This window comes from Astatotilapia calliptera, chromosome 8 (assembly GCF_964374335.1).
Source record: "Astatotilapia calliptera chromosome 8, fAstCal68.1, whole genome shotgun sequence".
NCBI lineage: Eukaryota > Metazoa > Chordata > Actinopteri > Cichliformes > Cichlidae > Astatotilapia > Astatotilapia calliptera.
In genome coordinates, this window is record NC_137429.1 from 22,190,368 (window position 1) to 22,202,804 (window position 12,437).

Consider the following 12,437-nt stretch of genomic DNA (forward strand, 5'->3'; position numbering starts at 1 on the left):
TCTGTCCGCAAGACTTACGAAATCTTTTAAAAGAAATAAAGGCAACACTTATAGCTTAGGTCCATCTAAAAGTTCCTGAATCTAAAAAAAAAAACAAACAAAAAAAAAGAAGATATATTAGCCCAACAATAAAATTGCAGGTGATTACCCCCCCCCCCCTTTTGTCTTGTAGAAGGCACACAAACTACCACAAAAGTATAGTACTAATCTTTAAATGTGCAAAAAAAAGCCCAGTTGACTTTATTTCCTCAGTAAGGGAAAGGAAAAAGAAGAAGAATATTCAGCACGTTTCTTTTTTCCTGCTTTCCTTTCCTGTTTCTGTGGAGGAGAAAGAGAGCAACAGTGCTGAGTTTATAGGTGTCATAGCAGAAATACGCTCTAGAACCAACGCCTCTGCAGTTCCTCTGTTGGCACTGTGTTAGCAGGCTAAAGGGCAAAGGCAGAGTCTGCATGTGCAGCTCTGATGTGCACGTTCTGTGCACTGAGAAAAGGCTTGCACACCAGCGCGAGGAGCTCTGCTTTAATATGCAACGATGACAGGCATCTCTGGTTAGTGTGATGACTGGAACGACTCAGCAGATCCCCCCCAAAAAACACACACGTGCACACACAGGGACATTTAGAAAAAAGGGGGAAAAAAGCAGCACTTTTCAGTTTCTTCTTTGTCTGTTTTTGTTTGTTTCACCCTCACAGTTTATTTCTCTTTCAGTAACAGTAGCTTTTGTCAAGAAGAATAAGTTATCCAGCATTGGGAGGCACCTCTGGTCCATCACAGACTGCATCGCTCCTCTGATGGTCCTCGGTTACTCGGGCACAGGTGAGGAGCCGGTGGTTGTCGGCGGTGATGGTTTGGGGGCTTGGAGTGCCTGTGGGTTGACGATGACCTGGATCACAAAGTCCTTCTGGATCTTAGTGTCTTGCAGCCGTGTCTTGTCCGTGAGCAGCTTCCCGGAGAAGAACCAGCGCTGGTGAACGGCGTCGATGTCTTCCTGGACTTGCAGTTGCTTCTTCAGCTGGCCTATGGTGTCAACCATGCTGACGCTGAGACGCAAGTCCTTTCCTGTGGACAGCCGCACCTACAGGGGAGCAGAGAGCAGAAGAGTGAGCTAACAATGCTGCATGGAGAGGTTAGCCAAGTTCCAAATGCAAAGAACTCAAAAACTGGTCCGTGGCTTGTTTTGTGTTGGCATTTTACAGTTTTAACCCCGTAAGAAGTCTTAATAAATGTCAAAAGCTGCATGAATGTTAGTACATAAGCTTCTCTAGCATCTGTTTGCACTTATTAGGCACATATGAGGATATGACTCATAACCACAGGAAGTAAATGTTGGATGAAATCTGTTTTTCTGTCCAAAGGTGAAACCAGCTGCTGATAAACCGGCTCAAACAGCTAGCTAACACAAAAACAGAGTAATGTGTAACTACATCAACTTTCCCAGAGCCTGTCAATCTGCAGCAGTTTAACAATTAATCAGGAGAAGCACAGCCACAACATTAATGATGATTTGACCCAGATGTAGTCACACTCTACTAATATTAAGGTTTTCCATATCAGAACATAATAAAAAATTTCCTAGACTTTAGCAGTTCTTGAAACCTAAGACATGCTGCCTTGTTCTTTTTAGAGAGAAGAGACTTTGTTCAGTCTTTGTCTAGTTGTTCTGTCAAGAACTTTAACAGTTCACTTCAGCATGTTAAATGTTAAAGTAGGCCTGTAGAGTCTGAGAAGTGGGGGAATTTTCTGTTACTTCCACTGCTGGGAAGAATGGTGGCTGACATAATTGTTTTCCACATGAGAGTCATCTTTGTCACTGGAAATGGCCTCATAACCCTTCCCACATAGGTGGAAGCAATCGTTGTTTCTCTTAGGGTGTTTTCATATCTGCAGTGCTTGGTCCATTTAAATTGAACTGGTTCGTTTTCCCCCTTGCGGTTCGTTTGTGCAGGTGTGACCACGGTAATCGCACTTGGGTGCGGACAAAAACAACCACACCACTGCGGAGGAGCTGGTCTTGGTGTGGTTCCAAATGAACTCCAGAAAACTTTCTTTACGGTGCAAATGCTGTAGGCTTGAGCTAAAATCTTCCTGGACCCTTGTATGCTTTGTATTCTGGGATGAGGCAAGGTACTATAGATGTACAAAGGTCTGTACAGACAACTAGTTGTGACGTGATTGCAAATTCTTCATGTTCATGTTCAATAGTCGGGAGCACAGCATCTTCTTCTTGTATTTACTTTAGTTGTTCTCACCTCAGACACATCTGGCCAATCAGCAAACTGAACACTCTCACTTGACTTGCAGTGAAACATTTTGGTTCACTTGGAATTAATATAGATTTTTCTGTGTGCAAAAAGAAACCAAAATACAAGCAAAAGCTACAAGTTTACAAAGTCATCAACTGATTTGGAGCAGACTAAGTGAACTGTAGGTACGAATAATGCTGTCATTTCTGTCTGGAACTGTGTCGACACACACCTGAATGCTCCAGAATAGCAAACTACTAAAACTTCTGCTTTTATAGAAGTGCTCACACTTGCTGACCAGCAAACAAATCTATTCAAATTACTAGCACCTGGCTGCTATCTACCCCCTTAATTGTTGTGGAAGCAGTAAGGGTGTACTCAGCATTTCACACACTGTTTCTGCATTTTTTTTTATTGCATGATTAATGGCAGTATAAAAAGTCAATTCTATCAGTTTTTATGACTTGCTCGAGGACTACACCACTTTTTAGCATGTTCTGATATGCAAAACCTTGGAACTGTAGTTTTGGCATGACTGTATGGAGATTTACATATTTAGTTTTTTATGCAAACTTTAAGGAAAACCCCAAAACAAAGACTGAGGCAACCATTGCCTCTTGAGTTACTAATACACCCAACTGAATATTCGTCTAAACTTAATCAGTTACTCTGAATTAATATTAGACCAGTACATCTATTTGATTACATTGAGTACAGTGTTTACAGTGTGGATTAATATGCAGATGACACCATTTAGTCCTAATCAGTTGGTAACGTGACCCGTGTCTTACAGGAGATGTACTAGTCGTGGTACCTTGAGCTGGAATTCCTTCTTGGATGCTGCTGGGGGTTCAGGGCTGTCACTGGGGTCTTCGTCACTACGCTCTGAGATGAGGTTGATGGGTGGTGCCAGGCAGTAGACGGGCAGCTGGTAGCGGTTCCCAAGTTCATCGTAACACTCTGTCAGGGTACCTGAGAAGAGGATGCCACAGAAAAACAGGTCACATTGTAAGTTAAGTCTGGTTTAAGCAGCCTATGTGAGAGTGAGGTGAGAACTGTACTGTATAAGTATACTGTGTGTGTTCTGTCCTCACCGTGTGGCAGTGTGATGCTGGCTCCATCCACTATAGCCTGAGCTAATTCATGGTCGTTACACTCCAAGGCCACAGCGGCTGCTTTCAGAGCATCCCAGATTTCCTTGCGGCCCTCGAAGGCCGGCGCCGTGTCCCAAAACTCATCCCGCTTGCTCCGTAGCTGGCCCTCCGTCATCGGGTAGTCACTCTTCCATTTGGGACGATCTTTTTTCAGAGGCTCGTTACGCCCTGTAAAGGTAGAGGAGTGTATTAATTTAATGCTGAAGTTTCACACTCATAATGCGCAACAAATAAAACAAACACCCCACTAAATTCTAAGGTCAGAGGCAGAATTCTGAAAACATCTAATTTAAGGTAACATTTGAACACAGCATGAGGTCCTCTCATTACAAAACAAGTGTTGATTAATTCACCCACATGTACAATTTATTTCCCTTCTTACTATTGTAAAAATGGAGGAAGAAACAACAGGAATCCAAACACGACAGTCAGTGGAAGTCGTTTTCACAATCCTCATTATCATGTGTGAATGCCGAATGCAGAGAGCAGGCAGCTTGGCTAATGAGGAAAGCCCAGCCTTAACTCTGTTCTTTCATCTCCTCACTGTAATAAACAGAACTGCCAGACAGAAACTCGAGCTGTCATCAGAGAAAGATCGTCCTACCCCACCCTAACATGTCTTCTCAATCTAAAATTAGGAGGTCATTCAGAGTTTGCTGTATCCATGAAGCGTATGCTTACTCTATATCTGTCTATGTAACCTTACCTTCATGTTTCCCACTATTCACTATTAATACAGAGCACACCTAGGCCAGGAGAACACTGACTGATCTGGAGGGAAAGCATAAGGACAACAGGCTAGGATCAGCCACCCATCATTGAAACTTCCAGTGATTTTCCACACCTGTTTGTATCATAGCCGGCATAAAATTCCTCTGACTGAAGCTACGGATGTCCAGAAATAAAATACATGAAGCTATAAATCAACGTAAAAGCTTGACAATAAAACTGAGTACTAAACTTGCCTATAGTTGCTAATGCCTGCGTCACAGCTGCCACACATTGAAGAGTGGACTGATGGAAAATACAGCATACAAAAGGGACACCTCGCATGCAGAGTTGCCTTTCTTCCAGACTAATTATCTATAGTGCAGGAGGCTCAGGACAAGTAATCCTGGTGTAGGATTAGCATTTAAAGGCGAGTGAATCCCAAGTAAAGAAAAGCAGGTTCCTCACTACCACTGAGCAAAAATTAAAAAAAAAAAAAAAAGGCCTGTGGTGTCCATGAGAGCCAAAAACATTTGAATTGATATCCAATGCAGATTAATTGCTGTGTCCCAAATGTTATGCAGCCATCTGCCATCAGATGGAGGATCATTGTTGAGAAACAGCATGAATGCACCAATCTTGGGACTGATCTTATTATTAACACAAATATTGTTAGTCCTTTTAAAAGGTATAAGCACGAAATCGTGGATACAAGCAGCGAAAATGGACTTTCACCCAGGGGTGCATGGTTTTTCCCTGAGAAGTATAGCCATTCAGGATGGGCTCAGAGCCGCTGCTACTCCACATCGAAAGTAAAGGCGGGCAGTTTCTGGGTGAGGTTTCTGGGTGACCGGGCATGTCTTGCTGAGAGGAGGCACCAGATATGCTGGAGAGATTATATCTATCGGATGGCCTAGGAATGGTACAACGTTCCCCAGATTAAGCGGATCAGGTTGCAGGCGAGAGCAAGGTCTGGGCTTCTCTGCATAGGCTGCTGCCCCTGCGCCCCGACTCCAGATAAACAGAAAAAAAAAATTGCTATCGTTCTATCGTTTTGTCATTTTAGATTTAAACTTTTATTGAAGTGGTTGGCATGAATATGGAACAGCGTGCATCATTCATAACACACAGCACAATGTGCCACACTTTTCAGTCACAGTTTATTTGTTTTTCTGATGATAATTTGTCACATTTTCAACAGGTGAAGAAGTGTTTTTCTGGAGAACATGAAATGCTCATAATGCTCATAACCAAGGTGCTGCACAGTTAAGCAACATGATTGATTAAGGAATGTGTTAAATGCTTAAAATGCCTTTGTGTAGAGAGTTTTTGACAAATTTAACTTGTTTCTTCATTTTAGAATAGTTAGTTGACTAAATGAAGGGGAAAAGTACGCTAAGAAATTATTCACTAGGAACATCCCTAGTTTTAGCTTTATTTTCATAACTTTTATAGCATTACTGATGAAAACCTACATGGCAATATATACTACACCAGGTAAATAAGTAATTCATACAGAATGAAATGGCAGAAAAGTCGATTTTTTTCACTACCTACAACACATGTTTTTGTTTTTGCTTTTTTTAAAAATGTATTTATGGGTCCTGGTTAAAAAATGTTATATTATTACAGAGTAACAACCATTTTTTTCTGTAATTTTACACACCTAATATGTACAACCTGGTTCCACAGAGTCATGGTGACAGATTTCTTTAACTTACAATTTCAAAAGTAAGTTTTTCTACATGATGAAGAAAGGTTGTAGTACTTCTTTCCTTAATATGAAGATATCTGAGGAATTCGATGTATGGTTAAACTTCTGTATACTGACAGAAAGGACTATCACTGGTCTGATTAGGCTGTATGTGGCCCATGATGTGAAGATGTGTTTGACATTCGTGAGCTATAGACATATTGCAGTTATGTCAACGTGGACGTACACAGTGTACAGGACACCCAAGTGGGCTCAACCTTGTAGTCAGTTATCTTATCACCACGCTACATCATTCAGCTTTCTGCAGTTAAAGACACGGCCCGCCTCTGTAGTTTAAAAGTGTTTTTAAAGCATCTGTAATGGTACTTAAAAAAAACCCAAAAAAACACCACATGCATTATTACTACAATAGTGCCGCCACTGTCTTTATATGCTCTGTTTACAGATCACTCAGCTCAGAAAAGCTACCGACAGGTCCACCTGCTCCTATTTTGTAGCACATAGCCCTTAACATGGAACATGCTGGCTCTTAGAAGCTTATTGCATCAGTATCATCAGTAATAAACACTGCATACATTAAAGGCACTATGAGATTCCAAACTCTCATGAGCTCATTGAAAACTCCATTGTGCAACATGGCTCTATAAAACTTGGGTACACCATAAAGACCTCCTCATTTCTAAGATGAAACACATGCTGTAAATCCTCAACTATCTGTTTCCATTCTGCCGAGGCAACGTGACGTAACACTTGCAAAACGCGTCATACAAAAGAGGCTTGTGTTACAACAACAACAACAACTACTTAAATGTCTTCTTTTCAAGTTTTGCCTACAGCTATTGCAAACTGTTTTTTTCCTCCCCACAGTCTGTGTCACTTTATTCTGCATTTATATCTATTGGTTAGTACAGGGCTGCTCTAAAGTCTTGAGCCAGCCCTTATTTCTTTATATTTTGCTTCCAAGAAACCAGACTTGTAATTTTTAATGGGATCTTGAGCAATAGTTCTCCCGGCTTTCTGAAGGTCTTGCAAAGGTTTTCTTTGGACCCTACTCCTTTTCTGTTTGCTTGTTAAGCCATTTAACAACGACCTATAAATCATTCAAGCATCAAAAAGGCTTCTAACTCAAGGAATGAACCAGTTTTGTGCCTAACAGGCAACTTAGAAAAGAGCCAATTGTGAATGGCTTCTTTAGGCACTTTGTTACTAGCAGCCTGTCACCAAAGCACGAAATACCCATTTCTTTTGCTGAATCTATGAACAATGCCAAAGATTACACATTTTGACAGGCACAGCATTGTAATGTTGTCCTAAAAGTTAATTCCTAAAGAGGAAAGCCGACAGGTGGAAGACCAAAGATAAATGGAGTGGCCTTGAATATCATCTACAACAAATTAAGTGTCTAAAAGTCATGTTCTTAAGAATAATAGCAGACAATCCAGCAAAGACTTGGTAAAGGTCTTTGCTGGATGAATCCAGATATGAGATTTTTGGTTCAAAGTGTTATCAGTAAGTACAGATGAGGTCAGGAGTGGTGCAAAGGGCAATGTCTACAGCAGGGGTAGGCAACTCCAGGCTTCAAGGGCCGGTGTCCTGCAGGTTTTAGATGTGTCCTTGATCCAACACAGCTGATTTAAATGGCTAAATTACCTCCTCAACATGTCTTGAAGTTTTCCAGAAGCCTTGTAATGAACTAATCATTTGATTCAGGTGTGTTGACCCAGGGTGAGATCTAAAACCTGCAGGACACCGGCCCTCGAGGCCTGGAGATGCCTACCCCTGGTCTAAAGCAGTCTACTGCCCCTTAGTCAGTGATGTTGGAGATCTTCTCAAAACTAACGGAATTATGAACACAGGAAAGTACCATTAGGGTATAATCTGCCAAGCAGTGCCATCTCTTTCCAAATGGTACTGCATGGTATTGATTCACAGTTGGCATTTTTCAGCATGACAATGACCTCAAAAACACTATAAATGCAGTAAAAGCATACCTGGGTAGGAAATATGTACGTGTAACACTATCGGTCACAGACTATCCTTCACAAAGCCCGGACCTCAACGTTATGTGAGCAGTGTAGTGCACATATAATGTCTTAGTCATTAAGCTTTTTTATTTTGGTCAAATAAGGTAACAGAGACTTTGGCCTCATACTGGTTAATCCTCTTCATCTTCCACTGAGATGCTCAGGAGTTTAAAGTTTGAATATTAACAAAATTCATCAGAAGAGGGGATGGGTTGATACACGCAGGCAAACAGCAGTGCTGCAGTACACTCCTATGAATCAGTGTCACTGTGTCTGTACTTATAAGCAGTGAGCTAAACTGTATAGAAAAAGAATAGGGAGTGTGACCGCGTGCAAAAATGTTCACATTATAGGAGAATACTGCTGAAACTGCAGTACAGTGAGAGAGCGCGAGTGACAGAAATAAAATTTATGGGGATAAGTGTGTGTGTCTTAAAAAAAACTCGGTGAAATGCCTCATAAAACAGAAAACAGCAACAAGGCTTCCTTGTGCTGCAAAAACAGCACACCCGACAACTACAGGTGGCTGATGAAGATTACCTAACGCTAGGAACAAATGCTTTACTTTACCAAGATGTTGCTTTGAACCTGCCCTTCATGACACAACTCCAAAGGGATTCAGGTCTCCTCCCAGGATGGATCTGGGGGATCTTTTCCTTGTCAAACCAATGTTTACACTACACTAAAGATACAATGAGTCTCTGTAATCTGAAAATGATCCCTGAAGCAACTATAATATTTTACAGAATATTTTCAGCAAACTCTGAGCAAAAGTAATTAATCTTAATATTAAGACTGGGTAATTATTTTTGTTTTTCCAATTATAATTCGGGCATTCAGCAAACATAAAAACAAGATAATCATAAATGCAATAAAAATCAAGCCCAAGCATGTACTGTAAACTGTAAGGCCAGAAGTACTGGGACACCCACATGTAACACAAACTGCTCAGCTGTGCCATACCTTGTAGTTCCCGGTGTACAGTTTTTGTGCTGATGTTAAAACCAGAGAAGGACCCCACTCATTAACTTTAGCTGGCTGAGCAGCTGTCTTTCCACTTTGCAAAAAGATGTGACTGATTATATACGTTGTGACAAAGCCTGCATTCAAAGATTAAGAGGTGTGGCCCATTACTTTTGTCCATGTGTATGTTTATGTGGTTTATGCTGGATTGATCACTCTAATAGCGGTCACCCTTTAAATGGGAATGTGCTTGAGACAGCTGTGAAACGGGTTTGGTTCAACCAGAGCGATGATGTGTTGATGTAGCAGTAACCCTGCTCGGTACGAGACGAGCCAATAAAGTGAAAATATGACTTGAACGCCTCCAGGTCAGAATCCAGCCTAGACGTGACAATACAACAGCCCAGCTGATTTCTGGTTAGTCTGAGACAGCTGGATACAGACAGTGCTGAGAGCCACTCATGGGAAGGCTGGTTTGAGGTTTGATCTATATTTGCTTTTTACTGAAATTGTAAACCACTGTTACAGAGATGCTTAAAAAAACAAAAACACAACAACACTTGTAAATTATAGACATTGTCAACTAAAACAATGTGTTTCTCCTTAATCAAGCTGTTTTCTAAAGCAATTACATTCAAAATAGATAGACCACCTTGGAACGGGCAGGTTTCACTTTCATTTACAGTTCAGCTTACTTTCCAGTGAATTGTTTTGTTGATTCTTGAGATCCTAATCATTGAGAGCTTTGACATTATCATGGTTAATCAGTCTACCGTTATTATTAGGTGATTTACAAAACTAGCAAGCGAACCTTGTGCATATATATTCAGCAGGTTTTGTATACTCTTATAGCCTGATTGATATTTGACTTTTTAAAAATCAATATTTAAAATAAACTGGAAATTGTGCATTTCTAATCACCTTTCAGTTACATCCATGCTGCTTCTAAATGCATTACTATCTTATAACGGGTTTCTGCAGATGTTTATTTAAAGTCCAAACATGTTCTTCCATTATTTTTCTCAGCATCACAATGCAAACGAGACTCCTTTTTGTTCCTTTAAGCGTGTGGTAGGCAGACCTAACACGAACATAGTAACACAAATTAGTGAGCTCTTATCCAAACAAAATTGGAACAAACGAAAAAATTGAGATCCCATATGAGCTATCCAATTCTTCCTCTTATCAAATGGGGTTTCTTTATGAGCATGTATGTAACAGAGTTACAGTCAGTATCAGTCTCAGTCACTGATACAGCGGGGCATGATGTGACTTGTTCTTGATCAAAGCCTTGTCTAGCAAAGGGAGCGTGTTGAGTCTAATCAAGTTGGGAAATCAACATGAGCCACTGCCAGAAAGCCTGGGTATCTTGGCTCTGACAGCTTTAACTTTAAATAGCTACTCTGGCACACGACAAAGAAACTTACCTTGAAGGTCATATTGGCATCAAAAATCTATGTTAGAGTCTAATTTTAGGATGCAACTCCATAAGCAGGGGTCAGAAAGTCTATTCAAACAACGCCCTTTTTTATATGGCGAAAGTTGGACTCCATCTTCAAAACCTCCCATCTTTCTGATGCAAACTGGAGACAATTCCCACTGGAAAAAGGCGGACTGAAAAACTTTCCAGCAGTAACAAATCAAGGGGACAGAACCTGCATCCAAATGAATAACAGACATTTAGTTTCCTGAGCAGCCACTCTAAGGCAAACACTGAGCTCAAGTGTGCTTGCACTGTAGTCACACAACCGTGCATGCTTTTAAAGCAATATGACAGAAATATGAAAAAGCTGGAAAGTCTTTTCCCATCCCAAAATGTTTACGTGACCCCCATTCATGAACCTGCCAGGCTGTAAAGCCCTAATCTCCCAATAATGACTGTATCATAACAAGGTCACACAAAATATAATCACCATTGTTTTCTGCAAAAGTAGAAGTTCCCAGTGTCTAATAATTCAGCTGCACTGCGCCTGTGTGTTGATGGTTAACTTTAGTTTGATTAACAAAGTAGCAGTTTATTATTATGTTAACTTCCAGGAAAGTCCGTAACCAACAGACATAAACTGATGTGAAAAGAGAGCAACTTCTGGAATTAATGTAACGTAGCTGGCTGTTACAGTAACCACAACACAGAGCTTACGCCCTAGATTTTAATATACGAAAATCACCCAACGAGCTTACTGTCATCAACTTTGGTACAGATGTTATCTGAATATACAGCTTCACCAGTCTGAACTGATAAGATGAAAAACTACCTCGTCAAAGCTAAAGAATCAAGCCCTTTTTTACTGATACAGAAGAGGCACACATCAAAGTCAGACAGCTACAGCAGAATCCAGTTTCCTGATGTGTGTGAGGAATCGTGAATGGAGATTTCGTGCACCTGCCCTCTCGTGGCTGCTGTTAAACAGAGGTATCGACCTCTGTTTAACAGCAGCCACGACACAAAAAAGGGATGCGAATCACAAGTGGTGGCCAGAAATGCACTCTCAGATAAATCTGAACCTGCTATTGTTATAGCAACACAAAACTATCAACGCCGAAATATTTCTCTTTTTTGGCATCACTGATCATCAACGGACAGAGACACTGTTGACTTTAAGTTTCCAGCTCTTATATTTCAAAGAAACCTCTCCGCATATTAATACAACATCCACACAATGTTGCCTTACCTCCTCGTCCACCGTTCCTGGAGGAGCCCCGACTCTGCGAGTCTTCCCAGCCTTCCAAATATCTGCCCATACATCCCCCCATGGCTAACGGGCTCCAGATCGCTTTTACGGGTCTCACTGGCTAAACAGGGGCCCCATTGCGGACGAGGACGATGTACTAGGTCCGATGAGGAGGATGGTTTTCACGCACAGGGACGCAAGCCTGATATGTCATTCGTAACCGCACTGAGGGCGGCAGTTAATATTTAAATCACGTTTTGCAGGTCTATACGTTTGAGATTAGGGCTTAAAGTGCCCTCTTTGTAAATAACTTCTGCCTGCGTGTTGACACGCGCACGCAGAGTTCACGGCTCGTGGCCCGCACCAATGTTTCAAGAGTTTGAGCAATCCCCAGCATCTGCCACCAGCTCGTTGTTAGCTTCAGGATATATACAGTATGTTTCTACTGTTTAACGTAGCTGGGCTGACTTGTAAGTGTTGCTATTAACCCGTCCAGACACAGCGCACCTTTCTCGCTAACAGGCTAACAGGGCCAACACGCTAGCTACCACGGCGTAAGTAAACACAAACTTCCGCGCGCACGATATCATTTCCCCGCATCTTCCGTCTCTGACAAACGCAGCGGGTCATTACAGTCTCCCTCTGTCCGCCGTACGAAGGAGTACTTCAGTTCTTTGACGAGCTCGGTACAGTGTTTTCTTTAAATAGCCCCCCTAAAAAATTCTCCCTACTTCGCTGGTGAAAGGTGACCAGCGGCAGTCTGCTAGCGCCGCCGAACTTTTTTTCTTTACGCTTGCGCAAAAGCATCCAGCCAGGTGTTGGTTTCTATTGCGTCGAGACTTGACGCAATTATGAACGGAGGAGTCCGCAAATTAATTTGTACAGCGGAGTTATCATATAACAGATACACGTTCTTCTAATGTCAATACTCTTACTTGAAATCATACTGGTAGTAATT

At 41.5% G+C, this 12,437-nt stretch overlaps 1 protein-coding gene across 1 annotated transcript; it reads right to left on the reverse strand.

Moving 5' to 3' along the window:
* Positions 1–654: 654 nt before the first annotated feature.
* ubtd1b (ubiquitin domain containing 1b) lies at positions 655–12,258 on the reverse strand. Its single transcript, XM_026177169.2, has 4 exons — positions 11,480–12,258; positions 3,339–3,566; positions 3,059–3,216; positions 655–1,076 (listed from the first exon to the last, which is right to left on the reverse strand). Exons 1-4 carry the CDS (start codon positions 11,559–11,561, stop codon positions 804–806), a joined length of 741 nt encoding a protein of 246 aa, XP_026032954.1. The 5' UTR covers positions 11,562–12,258; the 3' UTR covers positions 655–803.
* Between the last annotated feature and the right edge of the window lie 179 nt (positions 12,259–12,437).